The 21,315-nt window shown below is 33.8% G+C and overlaps 1 protein-coding gene and 1 pseudogene across 1 annotated transcript; both read right to left on the bottom strand.

Annotated features, from left to right (window-relative positions):
- Positions 1–270: 270 nt before the first annotated feature.
- Positions 271–6,411, bottom strand: LOC120071477 (beta-galactosidase-like). The gene is made up of 18 exons (XM_039023788.2): positions 6,007–6,411; positions 5,819–5,914; positions 5,612–5,724; positions 5,443–5,509; positions 4,971–5,063; positions 4,717–4,860; positions 4,031–4,119; positions 3,813–3,918; positions 3,634–3,721; positions 3,100–3,218; positions 2,839–3,003; positions 2,280–2,452; positions 2,062–2,171; positions 1,863–1,972; positions 1,360–1,470; positions 1,122–1,232; positions 829–1,034; positions 271–738 (listed from the first exon to the last, which is right to left on the bottom strand). The coding sequence occupies exons 1-18, from the start codon at positions 6,409–6,411 to the stop codon at positions 627–629; spliced, it is 2,418 nt and encodes an 805-aa protein (XP_038879716.1). The 3' UTR covers positions 271–626.
- A 4,199-nt stretch (positions 6,412–10,610) lies between these two features.
- Positions 10,611–18,772, bottom strand: LOC150038042 (uncharacterized; annotated as a pseudogene).
- Between the last annotated feature and the right edge of the window lie 2,543 nt (positions 18,773–21,315).

Genomic DNA, 21,315 nt, shown 5'->3' with positions numbered 1-21,315 from the left:
TACAAGACAATTGTTAAGACATTGTATTTTTTTTATCTAAAAGGTCATGTTATCTTAAACTAAAAAAAATTGAAGGCAACACAAGCATGACCTAATAGTTGAGGCATCTAAAAATAATTCAAATTAAGACATCTTTTTCTCTTTAGGTTTAAAACCAAAAGTTGGAAAGTTTCTTTCCAGACCCAAGAGAGCCCCACAAAAAGCTAAAAGAATCATGACCTTCAATAGAGAAGCATTAATAGGAAATACATTATGGTCACTTAGAATCCATTTTTGTTAAAAGTAAAGTATAATGATATTGTGTACTTTACTTGAACGTTTGTATTCTTCTCCATCAATTATTGGATCATTACATAAGCTCCCAAATAAATAAATATAAGCTTGAATCTGGGATCAAACTTTTGAACCCAAAAATACATTTACTTTCTATATACTCGGTAAACTTCTTCCCTATCTACAATTGGCATAAAAAAGGGGTTTGATTTCAGTGTTCTTCTCCACTTGTTCTCTTGTGAATTTGAACAGTTTGGCGAAGTTCAATCCCTATAATTTCATAAATCTACGTGTATTTACTAAAACTAGAGAGAAATATGAGATATAGCCTCCAATAGAAAGCCACTGTGTTATCAGGAAATGGATCTCTTAACCAAAGAGATCCCTTCAGGATTGCCACCCCATTCTTCAAAAATCACCAACATATTCCCACTTGGTTTCAACCATGCATGGGGAACATGATACCTGCCATTTCAAAAGCTTTATCATCAAGAACACACAAAGGATTGGTAGACAAAACTTGTAAATTAATGTGTAAGGGGATACTCTTTTTACCATCTTTGTGAGGGCTCTCCACAGTTTGAATGACATTTCTTCTCATTAAAAATTCCAGCATAGTTGCATTTGCCACAACTACCTCGTGCAGTATAAGCGGGCCAATGGCGCCCAATGCTCTGACCGTTAATCCATATTTGACCTTTGCCCATGCTGATCATATCTAAAGCTAATGGTTCGTTGCCCCCCGGCGAATCGAAAATTGTCTGCAGATTGGGTACATAATAGAATCTTGCATTATGTTGAGATCAAAGAAGTCTTTGTCTATATTGAAGCTATAGAACACCTCTCACCTTGTACCATGTGAGGGGTTGTTTTTGAGACACCAATGAGCCTGTCACCCATTCAACAGAACTACTTCCACTAACAGTATGAAGATTCAAGGCTTCTCCTTTCAATCCAACCTACTCAGGAGTAATGTAATTTAGATTCTCTAGTTTCTAACAACATAAGTACTATTGCCATCACATAGAACGAACTGAAATACATAACCAAAAGCGAAAGTGAGGATACATTGGTTTGGTAATGTACCTTGTAAGACCATTTATATCCAGACATGTCTATTGTACCCTCATTTAGACCCTTCAATGTGACAGGACCTAAAATGCCAGTATTCCAAGTCTCAAAATGCAAGCCACCATTCTGACATTGAACAAACAGAAATGTAAGTCAAATTTAGAATCGATGATGATTTTAAAGAAAAATGTGATACTAGAAACTATTCGATAACATGGAGTTCTATCTCAAAAGTAATTAGTAATCACAGAAGTAGTCCATCTATCTTGTAAATATTATAAGGTCCCTAGGAATCCTCAATATGCTTCCTCAGCCTCTTTGGGTTCACCATTCTTGGATTGGATCCCAATTTTTCGTTTTTGAATTGAATGCTCGTTTGAGTTTTATGAGCTCTAATACTATATTATATAACATGAAATTTCATCTCAAAATCAATTGGCAATGAGAGAAGCATCTTATCTATCGTATAAAAATTGTGAGGTCCCTTGGGATCCTCAACAAAAATGGAAGAAACTAACCGGGAGACCAACAGCAACACTTAGAATAGAAAGCTTGTTAATTCCTGCCCTTAGGTTAACGTATTTACTGAATGTTAATTTGTAATTCTCTGACCCCCCATATGTAGTTCCTACATTCAGAATGTAATAACATTATGACGTTAGAATCATTTAGTTAATGCTAGGAATTTAAGGAAAAAATATGTTCATTTTCATGTACCAGATAGTTGGCCATTTATGAACACATGCAAAGCATGGCCTGCTGAAAAAATTGTGAGAAGAGGCCATTGTCCACTCTTTAGGAAGCCTTCGTTTGGATTGATCGTTATACTGAGAAAGATAAACATTGGGGAGAGTAAGATCTAATTGATGTTTTTCCAACATTTTTCGATAATATTCGAAAAAGTGCAAAACTATGATAGGTGATGGAGTTCTTACTCTGTCATGTACCACAGATAATCAGTTGAATCCCTGGTTACACTTACTTGCTCCACTAAGCCAGCCATGGTGGTTGTATCCTCAGCATACGCAGAGGCAGTTTCTTCATTGTATGAAAGCCATGAAAAAGAACTAACCGGCGTCATCTTAGGTTGTGAGATTGGAGCTTTGACCTGTAAAAAGTTTTCTCATCAAATTTCATCCTTTCAAGTTAAAGAAATTGAAACTCAAGAGCAACCTGATGGGGAAAAATAAAAATGAAAGAATGTGCTAAAGAGCGGTCAGTTTAATAATAAAATACTTCTAAAAAAAAAAGCTTCCTCCATACCAGATAGAAGTTCAAACTCCACTACTGTACAATAGATCAAGGTCAATTAAACGTCCAACATTTTTAAAACATTAAAAAATTTATAGAGAAAAAGATTACTCTCTTGTGTGTATTGATATCGCTCTACACCGATATGACAGTAAGCTGTATCTTAGATGCAAGATATATAATCCCCGAATAACCATATAAGCATAAGAAGATTTGATCTAAGTGGTTTGAATCTTGTCTTACTTTTGCAGTGTTGAAAATGGCAGATTTGCAGTCAGGAAGGATGCTAACAGACCAAGGTGGCAGGTCATATTGATTATTTCCAAAGGTGACTTTTGCAGAAGATGATGCATCATAGTTTGCTAGAAATGCAGCACATGCCCCTGATCTTGTTTTGAAGACATGAGCCTTAAATAATCATCAAACAAGTCAAATTAGACTGTCTTGCAAAGAAAAATGCACCTGTAGTTGGATAAACTTTCATCAGCTAGATCATGATACTACCTCTTGATTGTTTCCTAACGATGACACAGTAGGATCTACCGATACTAGAGCGGGTTCGCACAACTTGATGGCTTTGTGAAGATCTCTTAGATGATTCCATTTTGGTTCCCTTAGTAGGCCTGCCATATCCGAGAAAGAATATTAGAGTAATGAAAATATTTGTGATTCTAATAGAAGTATTGAGAATCTACTTTGTTCTCTCTTCTTCTTCTTCTTCTTTTTTTATTAGTTTCTTCTGAGAATATACATTTCGAAGTTACTGTATGTCTTAAATTTGTTATCTGGTATTTCGAACAATCAAGCATGAGGCTCACTATATAATCTTAATTTATATTCGTATTTATGTTATTTAAGTTATTTACAGGTTTGGTCTAGGATTTAAAGGAATGCACTATATAAACTCTCAACTCTAGTACTTCTAAATCTGTATTATCTGATTTTCTCTCTAATAATAAAACAGATCTCTTTCTGTCTGTAGATGTAACTAATACACTGTTATTGTGATTCTCTAGTTATCCATTTCTTAACACTTACCATATTCATCGATTGGAGCATCATAGTCATAGCTAGTGGCGATGAAAGGTCCGCCAGCAGTTCGGCCAAAGTTAGTTCCTCCATGGTACTGAGATGAGAGAAAATTTTGAAAGTCAAGGAAGTGATATCATTTCCATTGACTAGCCAAACTTTATGAAACAGTTTTGATAGTTCATTACCATATAATAATTAAGGAAAGAACCGCCATTCTGTATGAATCTTGCAACAGAATAGGCTATGTCTTCAACTGGCCTATAAGGAGCTGGGCCACCAAACTCAGTGAACCTTGAATATGTCACGAATGATAAGCATGTCAACTTAAAACCTTAAAACTTAGTTGTTTTTTTTTTTTTTTTTTGTCACAATTTGGCGAATACAGGTTGGATAAGTAGCTTACCAACCCGTCCAGGCTTCTGTCCACATTTTGGGTTTATAAACTTGGTTCGGTTTGAAGTTTTCACAGTAAAATCCATTGCAGGTGTCTATCTGAAGCAGAACCAAGTGGACGGAAGTTTATAGAGGAGAATATAGATGATATAAGAAAAGTTTGTCCTCAAGAATCTATTGATTTCCAAAAAGTGTTTATAAGAAATAAAGAAAGAAACAAAACAGAAGTTGCAAGGAAAACTCCGGAAAGAGTAAAATATAAGGAGGAAAAGAAGAATATTTCCTTTTCAATTCAAAGGGTTTTTATTTCCAAAAGGAAAAGAAAAAACAGAGAATGAAGAAAAGGACAAATTCACATAAAGATAAAAATAAGCCCCAAATGAAGATATGACTAATAAGAAGGGAAGCATGGCTTCAAATGTATAAAAGGAAAATCCACTAATTAAGGCAAAAAAATAACCAGAACTGTTAAATATTAAAATCCCACTTAGAAAAGAGGTTCACACCGTGACAATAAATGTATAACTAATAAACTCGCAAGGAAACGGTATCAAACTTCTGTCAAAATAAACTTAGTTATTTTCCATCCACAGTCCAAACAAATCGCATAAACAACCTAGTACATGTTTCTCAACGTCGAGGTCAACCTGGGAAGGGAAAAGAAACCCGTGAAATAAAAGGATCAAAGTAGCTTACCACAGGGTCAGGAGCATCATCTTGTTTGCACATCACCCATGGTACTCCAGTGTCAAGACCTACTGCCATTTGAGCAGCCCATTTAGTGTAAGATTTACCAGGGGCACCTATTTCCCACTCCACTGGCCCATATTCATTCTCAATCTGACATCTCAAAGCATTACAAAATTAAATAATAATAATAATATAAAACTCCAAAATTCATCACTGGAAATTTGCTTCAATGAATAGTCAATGAATAAGTTGGATATTACCTGTGACAGAATAATGGGGCCTCCCTGACTTTGATACAACTTCTCCCCCTTCATCACACCGACAATCTTCTCAGTGAACTTTTGCATGGCCGCCTTTATGAAAGACGATTAAATCCATTACTTAATAAATTTCAGTAAAATCTTAGCTCATAATATATAGATTAAATTATAAATTTAGCCTCTATAATTTAAAAAATATTAGGATTTGTCCCTATAATTTATAATTAAACCTTAGTTCCTACAATTTGATAAAAATCTCACAAATAATTTCTCAGTATTTATGAAGCTTTTATCAAAGCTAGGAATGAGGTTTTATAAAAACAAAAGAATTAATTTCTGACTTTTAAAATTATAGGGATTAAATTCCTATCGGACTAAATTTACAATTTAACCTAATATATCCTTGATCAAGGAATCAGGGTTCTAGAAATGACTAAGTAAAGTCCATGGACATTTCAGAAACTTTTCCTACCTTAAAGGGTCCATTGTCAGTCCTAAAAGCAATCCCAGGAACATACTTTAACCAAACAGGAAATCCACTGAATGATTGAAGTAAAGTAAAGATAAATTAATCAGAATAGACCCACATGAAGACAAATTATTAACAAGACTGCAGTAAATATCCAATTTAATAGTTCTACCCAAAGTTCCATTCTGCACAAACATATGGTCCAATTCTTAGATGAACATATAAGCCTGCTTGTTGAACCAGCTTCACAAATCTCACCAAATCATATCTATCTTCAAAATAATACTGAAAATTTACAAGACAAAAAGACCAAAAGAATCAGTACAATCAAACCCCAGAAAAACCCAAATGGCAAAAACAAAATTATTCTCCATTTTACCTGTCCAGGAGAAGGCTCATGGCCATTCCAAAACACATATGTTTCAATAACATCCAACCCTCCATCTTTAGCCTTCTGAATAAGGTCTGGCCACATCTATAACAACCACAAGAAAAAACCCAAAGCCAAGAAGTGATTAGAAAAAGAAATAGAAACAAACCCGTGATTCACATTGGACGTATTCGAACCTGAGGAGTGCTTCTTGGATAATGAATAGAACCAGAAATCAAAATTCTTCTCCGGCCATCGATGATTACGGCTTTGTGGTCATAAGTTACAGAAGCCATTACAGAAGAACAAACCCACAAAAACAAACCCAAAAACACCACCTTAATCTTTGACATTTTCAACATTTTCCCACTCCTCAACACAAATTTGTGATTGATTCTTTTCTTCTTCTTCTTTGTTTTCTTTTCTTCTACTATCTGTTGGATTGATTCTTGTGAGGAAGAAAACAGAGAAAAAGAGCAGAAAGGGGCAATGGAAATGTTGAGGTGCTGTGCTGCAAGAGAGAGCTGCCATTTGAAGCATGAGAAAGGGAAGGGTGGGGCCATTTCACTGTCTTCTTGTGGAACTGCTTCTGCCTCTGTCATTTTCCAACTACCAGCTGCAATTTGACACATTTAAAATTGGTTAAAAAACAATCTTAAGTCTTTTTGAACAAGTGCAAAAAAATAGTTCCACATTGGTTATCCAAACAAATAATCATTTTACATAAGTGTGAGCAATTATTTTCATGGGTAATGAGACTTTTTGAATGATTTAGAAAGTAGAATTATCGAGGTTTATGATTAAAGTGGACAATATCATACCAGTGTAAAATATAGGAAGGTTTCATTTAGTCGTTTGATGTCTCCATATGTTGTATTTTAAAAAAAAATCAACTTCTAGCATTTTCTATTTCCAACGTTTTTCCAGTTTTCTACTTTTATGAGTTTCCACTTTTATCTTCAATTCAAAACTTTCATTTTTAAGATTAATTTTTAAAAAAAAAATCGCAAAAAAAAAACTATATATCTTAAAGTTTGAATCCATTTAAATTTTTTGAATTGATATGCATTTTGATTCGTTTCTCATTCAAAACTATCCTTTCTAAGTAATAAAATTTGAAAAAAGAATCTATATTTCATGTTTTAATTTCATTCAAACTTTTTCTATTTAATTTTCCCATAATTTGAACTAGTGTGAATTTTTCTTCTTTTTTGACATCCATGTTAATATCCTTTAATTTTATCATACGATTAAAAGACATTAATACACAAGGACCTCAACTTCCTCGTGAAAGCGAAGAAGACTCCAACTCAGAGCATTTATATTATATCTACCTTATTTAGAGCATACTCATTTAGATGGAATATGGTTTCATCCAATGTATTCCCTATTGATATAGGGTTACATTGATACTCATGCATGACATACTTTCGGTTATGTTAGAAATTTTGAACATATTATGACTTGCAGTACCGTCACTACCAAATAAATTATGCTAGTGTTGGGTTAGTATCTCTAATGAACTTTATATTTGACCTTCTTATGATCTATAATACTTTATCAATGATATATTCACTTCATATTCATTTTTCGATCTTCACTATATTTGATTTCTAATTATTTATTTATATGCTTAAATTTATAGTTTATAACATAAATAGATTTGTTTTAAAATTTTATAATATTTTTATAAATTTTTATGATAACCATGATTTTTCCTTGAATATCCAACCATATTTTTGTTGGGAATTTATGTTATTGTGAAAGAAGTGAAAATTTGGCTGGATTTAATGGGTAGAATTGAATTCATCCGCCAAATTTTCAAATTAGATTGAAACGTCAAATTGGATGATGTTTCATTTACAAATTTAACTTTCATATGTGAAGTTAAATTTGTAGTGTCTTCCATTTGAATGGGTTATGTATGATTTTGGTCAAGTAATAACCCAATTGAATTAATTTGATAAATATTTCAATTTTGTATTTATTTGATTTTTTTTTTTAATAGATACAAAATAACTAACCTACAAATAGCAACTTGGTTCTTCATTTGGGGTATCTCATTCCAATTTGAAGAGTTTTATCATTTTTTTTCTTTTTTTTTCTTTTGAATTAAATTAAGAGTAAATATTCAAGAGTTCTGCTAGATTTAAATAGTTTGAGGTTGTTGCTCTTTTGGATTAGTTGTTGTAACCTATTAAGACAATTAATGTAGTTTGCTTGTAATCAGTGCAAAGCGAATTCAAAACAACGCTTATCAAAAATGTGTCACGGCTGAATGTTGATTCTTTCGTTAGATACTAAGGTTTATGGTTATTTCCATTTACAAGCCTTATTATACCATTTGAATTACTTTTGCTTTTGAAAATTATTATCGCATATTTAATGATATATGTGTAAATCTGAACTATCTTTATTTACATCAATATTGTTGTTTTAGTACCTACTTGGAAGCTATTTAAAAGAACATTTTTGAAATGATATTTTTAATTTTTTTTTTACTTTTAGAATTATTGTTAAAAACTGTAATAATTTGGTAGTCCATAAAGAATCTTGTTATTGTATATTCGAAGTTGGGGGTTTGATTCCTCCCACTCTACATATTGTTCTAAAAAAATTAAAAGATAAAAATAAAATAAAAAAAAATCACTATAAGTGCCTAGTTGCTTAAAGAGAATCCGGGAATGCAAATACCCGAGTGAGAAAATCACTAAATGCTTCCTTTAATTTTTATAGAAAAACTACTTTTAGAAAGAGTTATTCCTTAAATAATAGAATAAGAAAAAAAAAACAAAATATTGCTAATCAAAAAGACATTTTTTTTTAAATTGAGAAAAAAATAAAAAAATAATGATCACAAAGTTTTTACATTTTTTTTTTTTTATATTGAGAGGCTTAATTATAATTTTCTTAAATATAAATTACCTTATTGTAAAAATTTATTAGGAAGAGTAGAAATGATGGTTTATTCCCCAAAACAATGGACGTTTTTAAATAAAGAAAAATGAAACAATTTTTTTTATAAATATAGCAAAATATCACTGTTTATCAATGTTCAGTGATAGAAGTCCATCGCAGTCTATGACTAGTAGAAAATGACATTTTGCTATACCTGAAAACATTTTCAGTAGTTTTACCATTTAGAACAATCATCCTCAAAACAACTCTCAATCCTTTTATTTAAATAAATCTTCTTGACAAGTAAGAGATTTAATTATTAGTCGTTTAATGGGTTGCTTGCAAACATAAGCTTTTGAGCCAAACTAATTGAAAATATAACATTAACAAAAAAAAACTTACAAATATGGCCAAATTTAAGTCCAGCCCATAGAAAAAGACTAAAAAGCCCATGAAAATGTAATATGCTCACGATTCACGATCAAATCCTGCATTCTCATCCATCGATTAACAATTCGATGATTCGGAATCCGTGTTCTTCTTCCAAAGCCAATCGACGATTTGTATCCATCGACAATTCAGCTTTCCATCCATCAATAGTTGTCTAATTTTTTCCTTTTTTTTTTTTATTTGAAAAACCCTAACCCCATCGATCTTCTTCAAACAGCGATGCCAAAACCTTTACATTTGCCAATCGGCAAAACCCTAACGTCTCCGTTTAACATCTGTCATCGATGAATCTGCTTCCAACGCAACCATTTCTGTTTCCATTCATCCATCAAATATTGAAGGGGACAATCAATCAATACTTGTAAAATAACACTGAAATTGACCGCAGAGTCACATTGAAAGGTAAGAAAAAACGTAGTTTCATGACTGTTTTTTTCTTTTCTGTTGTTTAGTTGATTGATTGTTGTTTGTGTACTTTAAACTTCGAATGTGTTTCTGTTTGGGTTCTATCGACGATAGATTTTTGTCACTAATAAACTTGAAGAATGTTGAATTTTTTTTTTGTTTTCCATGAAAGGTAAGTTGTTTTTGTCTTTGGTGTTATTGATTAGAGTATATTAGTGATAAGTTTCTATCATTGATATACTTAATGTTGAATTTATTTTCATGCAACGTAAGTAAATGCATAATTTTACTGCTGTTTATTTATTTTCTTTTTTTGTTCATTAGAGTCTATCAGCAATAAGTTTCTATCACTGATAGACTTGAAGCATGTTGGATTTATTTTTCATGAAAAGTAAGAAAAAGTGTAGTTTCATTTCTGTTTAGTTGATAAACTATTGCTAGCATGCTTTTAGACTTCAAATATGTTGTTGGTTAGAGTCTATCTGTGATAAGTTTTTATCACTGATAGACTTGAACTGGTGAAGTCTATCAATGATTGGGTTATCACTGATAGACTTCATCACTTCAAGTCAACAAATGACAGAAGTGTATTAGTTATAAGTTTATCACTGATAGACTTCACTACTTCACGTTTATCAGTTATTAGCTCTATCACTAATAAACTTGAAGTGTTTAGTTTGTTGATTGATGTGTTCATTACTATTTTAACAGATTAATAAGTGAAAAACAATCATGGAAAGCATTGTTGCTTTCTTTCATGTGTATTTGATTTTGTGTTTTTATTCTATAAAAATATTTTGGCAATTTTGTACTTTCTATTGAAAAAAGTTCCTAGACTGAAACAAGTGGTATTCTTTAATTGGTCTTGAAGTCTATCGCTAATAGGATTCAATGACATTACTTCACATTGAATTAGAAGCAAATTGAAATATATAAACTATTGAGAAAATGGAGAAAAAAAAGCTTCTATATATCTCAAGTAGAATGTAACGTTCTTATGAACAATATAATAATCACACCCATGGTAAAAATGGTAAACCTTACAACATTATAAATTGGCAACAGACATGTTCATATCTATAAAAATCACATTAATGGGAAATTTACACGTTCGACGGTTGTGACCAGCATAACGATAACGATTGCCCTATGTTTGACTTTTTTGCTCACCAATTGATAATATTCTTTGTTTTCGAGGTCGGCTTGCTAGATGCTTAACAACTAGAGGTAATATATTCATGTCAATCCCTACAGGCTTCCAATTAGCAAGGTTCCCAATTGGACGAATAGAACTAGCATAGCACGAAATCAAGCTACTTGACAAGAAATACTTAGGAACAAAATAGTAAATTCCATATTGCACCCACGAAGAACAGCAAGTGCGTGGACAAATGGAATTTCATCAAGATCCCAAACACGATAAGTGCAAGATTTGGAATCTAAATTTACCATAAATTGATTGTTGTCATCAATTACTTGAAATTCAACATCATTAATTGCATTAACCTGAGAAAAAATGACACATAGACAACAATTTAATTAAGATCCAACTATCTAAGTCTATCAGTGATAGAAGTCTACCACAATATCGCTAATAGATTTTGCGATATTGGCCACGAAAACAAGTAACTCTTACCATGAAGCTTCTTGATATCTGATGTTGTGTTCGTAACTTTCCCTTGGCCCAACTAATCAAAACAGTTTTCATACAATATGCAGCTTTACTTTTATCATAAAGCATTTTTGAAGTAATTGTCTGATAGAGTCGAGTAGTGATACTAGAGGTAAATCTTTAATCTCTTTTAGAACCGCATTTAAGGATTCTAAAGTGTTTGTAGTCATCATCTAATATCTTCTCCTTCTATAGTACGCATGAGCCCACTTCTCAAAACCAACCTTACAAGATAGTCTCATATGCTAGGATATATAGCCTTCATCCATCTCATATTCAACTCAAAATCAGCAACAATATATGCTTTTCCACATCTACAAAACATAATATCAATAGAAGAGTCCTTATATGTCAACTTCAAACTTCTTAAAAGGTGTTCCAAACTGATGAAAAATAAGAAAAGAAAGAGACCAACATACAGTTTACGTGGAAACCCTAGAATAGGGAGAAAAACCACGATACAGACCTTTTTCTTATTATTTTTAATTGATACACTGAATACAAAAGAACATGGTGAATAAATGGACAGTAGAGAGCCCTAGGGTAGGAGACAATTACAATAATACCCCTAGGGAAAAACCATACTTTCAACACTCCCCCTCAAGTTGGTGCATAAATATCAATAAGACCCAACTTGCTAATACAGTAGTCAAAATTTGGTCTAAGTAACCCCATGGTGAGAACATTTGCCACTTATTGACTTGAGGGAATATAGAGGATGCAAATACTCCCATTATCCAGTCTTTCTTTAATGAAGTGTCTGTTGATCTCTACATGTTTGGTCCTTTCATGCTGGACTAGGTTGTTTGCGATGCTTATTGCTACTTTATTATCACAAAAAAACTTCATTGGAAGCTTACTATCTTAGTAAAGATCAGACAACACCTTATTCAACCAGATTTCTTCACATATCCCTAAGCTCATTGCCCTGTACTCAGCTTCAGCGCTACTCCAAGCCACCACTCCCTGTTTCTTACTTCGCAAGGTGACAAGGTTACCCCAGACAAAAGTGCAATACCTAGAGGTTGACTTTCTATTAACGACAGAGCCTGCCTAATCAAAATCGGTATATGCTTCAATAGTCCTTTTTCTAAACTTCCTGAACATCAAACCCTTACCAGAAGTCCCCTTCAAGTACCGAAGAATACGCTCAACCGCAGTCATATGCTCCTCATAGGGAGATTGCATAAATTGGCTTACCACGTTTACTGCATATGAAATATCTGGTCTTGTATGGGACAGGTAGATCAACTTTCCAACCAACCTCTGGTACCTTTCCTTGCTAACAGAAACTTTGTTGTTTATAACACCAAGTTTTGCATTATACTCCATGGGTGTGTTAGCGGGTTTACACCTAGTCATGCATGTTTCTTTGAGCAAGTCCAGTGTATATTTCCTTTGTGATACTGAAATACCTTCCCTTAATCGAGCCACTTCCATTCCAAGGAAGTATCTCAGCTTACCAAGGTCTTTAATCTCAAATTCTCTGGCCATTCTTGTTTTGAGCCTTGTAATTTCACCCTCATCATCGCCAGACAGAACAATATCATCAACATACACTATGAGGACGACAACCTTCCCGAAGTCGGACTATTTCGTAAATAGTGTATGATCTGAGTGCCCTTGTTTATATCCCCGTGCTTTAACAAATATGGTGAACCTATCAAACCAAGCCCTTGGAGACTGTTTCAATCCATATAATGACTTTCTCAGTCTACAAACCCTGTACTTGAACTGACTCTCGAATCCAGGAGGGCTCATATAGACTTCTTCTTCAAGTTCTCCATTCAGAAATGCATTTTTAACATCTAACTGGTGAAGTGGCCAATCTTTGTTTATAGCAATCGACAACAAAACCCGTATAGTATTGAATTTGGCCACATGAGAGAATGTTTCAGAGTAATCAACTTCGTAGGTCTAGGTGAAACCTTTAGCAACCAGTCTGACCTTATATCGGTCAATCATCCCATCTATTTGTATTTTACAGTGAACACCCATTTGCATCCAACTGTCTTGTGCCCTTCAAGTAAAGGCACCGTTCCCATGTACCATTTTTCTCAAGAGCCCTCATTTCTTCCAAAACACCTGCTTTCCATTCAGAGGTCTCCATTGCTTCACGAATACTGCTTGGGACCATGATAATGTCCAAGCTGGTAGTGAGAGCTTTAAATTCGGGAGACAGATTACTACATGTCATGTAGCTGTGCATAAAGTACTTTGCACATGAACGAGTACCTTTCCTCAGTGTTATTGAAAGATCGAGAAAGGCATCATGATTTTTCAACTCTCTAGGTTTCTCAGCATGCTCGGTCACCTGTATATCAAGGATTTCAGTAGTATCTTCCATTTCCTTATCACAAATTGGACCTTTCCCTTTACTACTATAATTCTTAGTTGTTTCCTCATCTATCACATTTTCAGTATTGCCACCTCCTTCATCCTTATCTTCCCTACACTTATCAGTCTCCATACATATATCAACATCATTAGTTTCAGGAATACACGTACCTAGACCAGATGTAGGGTCTGATTCATGGACCAGAGCCGGCTGTTCAACAAGTGGCGTCCTTTCCTTTCTAAGGTTCTTTCTATAGTAGGTTATTCAAGGAATCTGGTTGGTAGGAAGGACAGTACAAAATTTTTCAGAACTAGGAGAAAGAATCGGGGCGGATTCCCCTAAAGGGATATCATAGGAGGACCAGTTAGGCTCTTCACTCAAGCTCTCCCCCTGAAGATGACTAATGGGGAAGAAGGGCTGATCTTCAATGAAAGTAATGTCCATGGAGAAAAAATACTTACAAGAGGACGGATGATAGCATTTATACCTATGTTGGTGTAGAGGGTACCCAACAAAAACAAATTTCTGAGCACGAAGGGTGAATTTTGTGCGATTTAGGCCATGGGAGTGGACAAACGCGACACAGCCGAAGACACAGAGGGGTACATCAAAAATCAGATGAGTAGTCGGAAAGGATTCTTTGAATAGGTCCAAGGGATTATGAAAGTCAAGTACACGAGAGGGCATGTGATTAATGAGGTGAGCTACTGTAAGAATGGCATCTCCCCACAGGTAGGACGGAAGAATGGCATACAACATTAAGGACCAGGCAACTTCCACCATATGACAATTTTTACGCTCGGCTACTCTATTTTGTTCGGAAGTATAAGCACACGAGCTCTGGTGGACAATTCCCTTAGACAAAAGAAAGTTATGGAAAGGGGTGTTAAAGAACTTTCGTCCATTATCACTCCTCAAAATCCCAATATTGGCATGGAACTGGGTTTCAACCATGGTATAAAATTGTTGAAAAATGGAAGACACCTCGGACTTATCAGCAAGTAAGAACACCCAAGTGAGGCGTGTGTGGTCGTCTATGAAGGTGACGAACCAACGTTTACCAGTGGAGGTAGTAGTAGGTGAGGGTCCCCAGACGTCACTATGAATGAGGGAGAAAGGACTGGACGGCTTATAAGGTTGAGAATGAAAAGTAATACGACTTTTTTGGCCCAGATACATACATCATAATTTAGAGACGCTATATTAATATTGCGGAATAAATGCGGAAACAAATATTTCATATATTGAAAGTTTGGATGTCCTAAATGATAATGTCATAACATAAAGTCATTTTCGGAAGTAGAGAAATTTAAATACATAAAACCAGTTCTATGATCCTCCCTAGAAGAAGCATCGTCAGAAAGGAAGTAAAACCCCCTATTGTGCCGGACAGTGCCAATCATCATCCCCGACTTCTGATCCTGAAACACAACAGAATATGGTGAGAAAATGGCCTTACAATTCATATCACTTGTAATTTTACTGACCGATAAAAGATTATATGAGATTTTAGGCACATGAAGTGTATCATGTAGTACTAAACCATCAAAAGGAAAGGTATTTCCTTTCCCTGCAACTGGGGTAAAAGACCCGTCTACAATTCTAATATGTTCATTTCTCGCACTCGGACAGTATGAAACAAACAATGCTGAAGAACTGGTGAGATGATCTGTGGCCCCTGAATCTACAATCCAGGGTTTCTTACCATTAATGCTAATAAGGCCAAAAGATGGAAATGTACCTTATTATGCAATGGCACTCACCCCGACAGCACTCAAATTGGTCTTATTATCTGCTAAGGTCTGATGCTGTGTATTCTCATTAACTGAGTCACTTACGAGTGCATGCCCAAAGTTTGATTTGTCATGTGACTGTTGTCTCCTACTGTTTGGGGGCCTGTCGTGCAGCTTCCAACATTGGTCCTTCGTATGGCATGGCTTCTTACAATGCTCACAAACAGGTGTGGGCCCTTTATCACTGTCGGAATTGGACGCCTTTGTAACAAAGGTTGATGCATCAGTGGAAACAACCACAGGATTGTTCATAGCATGTGATCGATCCTCTTCCAATCGAACCTCTGAACAAACTTCTATAAGAGAAGGAGTAGGTCGTTGACCCAATATGCGACTCCGAACACTCTCAAATTTTGGGTTCAATCTAGCCAAAAACACATACACCCTATCCACCTCTTCAAGTTTCAAGTACTGAGCCCCATCTTGTGCGCAATTCCAGACAATCTCTAGGCAAAGGTTCATCTCTTACCAATACACTGATAATTTATTAAAGTAGGAAGTAACATCCATGGCCCTTGTTTATACTTATGGACCTGTTTGTGTAACGTGTACAACCAAGATGCGTTATGTCGCTTTGAGTATATATCCCTGGCTGCCTCTCAGATATCTCTAGTAGTTGTTGTATTCAGTAAGGGTCGGCCAATCTGTGGCTCCATACTATTGATGAGGACAGACCGTAATAGAGAATCCTCCCCTTTCTAAATTCTTTCTTGGGGATCGCCTGAGATAGGTTTCGAAATTTCTCCTATCAGATACCCGAATTTGTGCCTTCCTTCTAGGGCCATTCTAATCGACTGGGACCAGGAAAAATAATTCTCCCCATTCAGTTTTTCTTCTACTAGAAATCCTGCAGTATTTCCCATTGAACCAGTTAAGTAAGTTGTATTGGGCAAAATAGAGAACAAATTTATCGAATTCTCTGTGGTGACTAATTGAGGGTTTGGGCCAAGGGCCATTTCCAAATCTGAAATCTGTATTTAAAGATAGGTCAATTTGCGTCGAACATCATTCAGGTATTGAGCTAAACCACCATGATTCGGTGCAGCTGGAAAAGAGCCTTCGACTAACGGTTGGTTGGGAGCAAAACCAACTAGGTATGCTGGAATCGGGTCGACCGATGGCTAGTTGGGAGCAGAACCAATTGGGTACGCTGGAATCGGGGTGTCGGCCAGAGAGAAACTAATCGGAGGTTGCAACGCTTGGAAAGACTGCTGTGGCATTGGGTCGGCAGCTCAGATCCGTACCTGGGAGAAACGCGGTTGGACAGAGGCAGAATTGATTGGCTGGGTCAGTTCTCCTCAGGTCGGCTCCCGAAGCGATCGCGGCTGGGTAGAGAAGGGAATGGTCGACGATTCGTGCGACATGGTCGGCGCGAACGAAGGTCTTTGTGGCTCGATCTCACGATTCTGTCCTTTAAAGGGACCTCCGATCGATGTCGATGGCGCCCCCTGTGGTGGCTGGACGGTGGCTATGGTGGTTGGAAGAAGCTGTGGTAGGGCAGATTGAAGGTATTCTTTTACAGCTTCTTGGATAACAGGTTTCATGTCCATGATTGGAGCTTCATCTATAGAAGATTTCAGTGGTTGGTTCTCGTCAATGACGGCTAGGGTTTCGTCGCCATGCTCTGATACCATGATGAAAAATAAGAAAAGAAAGAGACCAACACACAGTTTACATGGAAACCCTAGAACATGGAGAAAAACCATGATACAGACCTTTTTCTTATTATTTTTAATTGATACACTGAATACAAGAGAACAGGGTGAATAAATAGATAGTAGAGAGCCCTAGGGTAGGAACCAATTACCATAATACCCCTAGGGAAAAACTCTACTTTCAACATAAATAAACACAATATTCAACAGTTGGGAGAATGTTTTGAACATATTTTGGAATACTTAAATGTCGATAAGATATAATAACTAAACCTTCTCGATCCCTTAAACTTTTCTTTATATTCTCAAAAGACTATTTCCATGATGCATCATTCTCGAAGTCTACAATACTAAAGGAAAAAAGAAAAATCTGATTGTTACTATCAATTGTTGACGCTTTCAAAAGAGTTCCACCATATTTACATTTGAAAAATGTGTCATCAACTGATATATTTGGCCTATAGTATTTCCACCCCTCAATACATGATCCAATTTCCATAAAACAATACTAAAAATGTCCCCCAGAATAAACTTCATACGTAGTGAATGAACCTACAATATATATATATATATATATATATATATATATATATATATATATATATATATATATATATCAAAGAATAATTACATGTTGTTTTACAATAGATCTATCACTGATAGACTAAATATCAGTGATAGACCAATGATATGCTCATTTACTATAAGACCTATCACTAATAGACCAATATCAATGATAGACCATTTCGGTTAAACAAGTCTATCAAATACTGATTACATACTTATTGAAAGCTTGATTGATGATATATAAAGGATATGAGAAAAAAAAACTGGATCCATTTCTTTCAGCTTCGTAAAAAAATTAGGATCAAGGCATAAGATTCCTTTGCATCACCATTCAATGACTTCATAATGTATTCTTTTGCCCTCCAATCTTTATAGTAGCTAACATTTACCTCAAATTTAGTATGCATGTGAATCATAATATCATCCAGAGTCAAACAGTCACAAGGGCTAAAATCTTTTATCATATAACCACCAATCAATGATGAAGATGCTTGTCTATGAGAAGTTTGAATAGCATTTATAGAACAACTGTGATAAGCAATATACTTCTTAAGTTTTTATAGTTCCCCACCCTTATAACGAGATGCACGAACGTACCATTAACACAATTGATTTAGAATTTGATCTCACAGTCTTGAATTCAAAGTTGTTCTTTATAGCTATGTAGTAAAAAGACTTTGATACTATTTCCTTACTAACAAACATATCCTTCTATTTCAAATCAAATGTAAAGGACAAGCCACTAATATGAACATCCATTAGAACGTTGAAATCATCATCAATTGGAGGAGAAAAAGATACAACACATAGAAAATTATCAGATTCACTATTGAAAACCCCTTCTAAAAGCATATTAGTGGCATGAACAACTGAGTGGATGTCCTATACTTTGTTCTTTAGGTAAAATAAAAAAACCAAGCAACTTCGTCATCGTCATGAATGTCGACCATAGTTTGAATGCTATTGATACCAAAATCCAATAAGATCAATAATTGTATTGAAGAAATAAATGCATCCAATTGAATTTCCTATAATATCAAACTCAAAAAATTCTCAAAATACATAATTTCATCGACCAATACGTCTTTAGTCTTATAATTCAAGTAATTATATTTATCATCTCACTATCCACTATGAAACACCACTATTACAAGCTTAATCATATTTTCAAATCACTGCAAGAAATACAAATTAAACTCATAACATTGATAAACTAGTATAATAAATAGAAAACAGTATCTATCAGTGAAGGACTAATATCATTGATAGACTATGATACATATCTATCAGTAGACTCATATTAGTAGACTAATAACAGTGATAGGAAGTTCATGACTGATTGTAAAAGAAAATCTAAACATAAACCAAAACATAAATTAACTCATGAAGTTTCAAATGAAAAATTAAAGTAGATGAAACTTGTGGATAATCATCGACTAATAACATCAAAATACTTCAACTAAACATCAATGAAACCTAAAACAGTATAAATTTGAAATAAATTTTAAGCACCTAGATGAAACCAAACCCAAAAACTGAGGAAGAATTGCAACCTAGACTTGGCAAAAAGACTCGCACGAGCAAAGGATGAAACAAATTTAGATTAGAAAACTGAGAGGATGAGAAAATACCAAATCATGACTAGAAATAGAAAATCATGAATAGAAATATCAAATTGTGAGTAGAAAACTGATTAATTATTCCTTTCAGAATCGCACGAGGAAGAATGAAAAAGACACTGAAAATCGTGCATGAACTTGAGGAAAAAGAAAAGAGAAGCAAGCGGGAGAATAGTGAAGACTACCTCAAAATCGATCATGAAGAAGACGACAAAAACAAAAAAAATAAAAGAAATACACGCTACCTTAAAAGCAAGCATCAAGAAGACGACAGAGACCCAAAAAAATCGAAGAAACACGGGCATGAAGAAGACAGACGAGAGGAGGGTATTTTAGGAATAAAATAAAATTTTCAACCGAATATTACAAAATATTCCATATATGCAATTAATTTTTTTTAAAAAAAAGATATATGTTTATTTATTTATAATAAAAAAACGCCTGCCACAAATTTCTTAAATTATTATTAGAAGTTAAACTAAGATCATAAATATTTCGAGGAGTTAATTGAACTCATTTCACTTAAATCCAAGCATGATAATTCATAACCCAAAACCATTTTTATCTCTATTCACACATAGATTTTCAAAATACTTCCATTGAAGATACATAGTTTCAAGATTTCCTTAATTTTGAAGGCAAGTAAATGGTGAGAGAATTGATTTTTTTTTTTAAAGGCCACGTGTCATTATTCGAGTGGAGCCAGATGTCAAATGGGCAATTGATTAATGAAGGTTGTCTTGTTGCTTTCAAAACATAACAAAATTTTGGACAATTTCCTTTATAATCAGTGTATAGTAATGGATAAGAAGGAAAACATTTCTATGTCATTCCAACTCATGCAACCTAAAAAGAGAGTTGAAAATTTCTTTGCCTACTTGTGATTAAGTTGATGTGATGTTACAATAATAGAGTTAGTGTTCTTAGCCTACTGAGTTCAAGAGTATGTAAGAATCAATATATTTGTATATAACTTAAATTTTTACCAAATTAAACTTGTGTGTTACTACGTATGTGACATAATCTCTCGAATTAAACGTGTATAGTAAGAATTTAAGTTTTCATATTCTCATTCTCATAATAAATTTATACGTAAAATATCCCAAAAAAGTAGCTTGAATATCACTCTAAAGATTTATACTTTAAATAATGTTAATAATAAAATGTTTTCTATAGATATACTTTTTAAGATTTTATTATGTTGCATAACTATTGGTGGTGAGAGATTGAATTCTTGACCTTTTAAAAATTTTGTTGAGTGTCTCTCATAGTATTTTTAAAGTAAGGGAAAGTATCCCTTTGGTCCTTAAATATTAAGTTTAGTTTTCATTTGATTCCTAGGTTTCAAGATGTTACAAATTTAATCCTTAATTTTTTTAGTCTAGTTTCAATTTAGTCCCTAGATTTCAAAATGTTACAATTTTATATTTGAGATTTGAGTTTTGTGTCATTTTGGTCCCTAGATTTCAAGATTTATACTTTAAACCTCGATTTTTTACTAAATACACGCTTTATGTCTTCAATATTAATGTCTATTAATTAATTTAAAAGAATTATAATTAATTAAATTTTATTATTTTTCATCATTATTAAAATTAAATTTAAAATTTCACTTAATAATTTTTTAAAATTAATTTATCGACATTAACAGTACACTAATGACTAAAAATAAGTATTTAATGAAAAATCAAGGTTAAAAGTGTAAATCTTGAAACTAAGAACCAAATTTGCATAAAATAAAAATCTTAAAGGAAAAATTGTAACACTTCGAAATCTAGAGATTAAATTGAGATTGGACTCAAAATGTATAATATTTTGAAATTTAGAGACCAAATAGAAATTAAATTAAAATTTTAGAAACATAAATGTATTTTTCCCATTAAGGATGAATTTTTTTTTTTGAAAAAAAAATGTTCATATGCAACAATCAATGATATTAGGTTTGAAAAGTGTTTTGCTTACTCTTTTCCTTCCTTTAAGGTATACTTTTTATATATACATAATCAATCATCATGTGTCAATTTGCTTTTCATAAATGCTTTCTTTACTTGCCTAATAAATGAGGTTGATGAAACTTCAATTTAACTATAGGTATATGAGGATTAAAAC

Source organism: Benincasa hispida, chromosome 2 (genome assembly GCF_027475165.1).
Source record: "Benincasa hispida cultivar pf3 chromosome 2, pf3_genome.v1.1, whole genome shotgun sequence".
NCBI lineage: Eukaryota > Viridiplantae > Streptophyta > Magnoliopsida > Cucurbitales > Cucurbitaceae > Benincasa > Benincasa hispida.
Note: the sequence above shows the minus strand (reverse complement) of the source record. Positions and strands in the feature narration are given on the sequence as shown.

What these genes read in the sequence shown, in the direction of transcription:
- LOC120071477 (XM_039023788.2), bottom strand. Translation starts at nt 6,411, where the DNA reads ATGACAGAGGCAGAAGCAGTTCCACAAGAAGACAGTGAAATGGCCCCA. An exon ending in ATGAGCCTTCTCCTGGACAG is followed by an intron (nt 5,725 to 5,818) that starts GTAAAATGGAGA and finishes GTAAATTTTCAG; the next exon opens with TATTATTTTGAAGATAGATA. An exon ending in ACAGAAGCCTGGACGGGTTG is followed by an intron (nt 3,919 to 4,030) that starts GTAAGCTACTTA and finishes GACATATTCAAG; the next exon opens with GTTCACTGAGTTTGGTGGCC.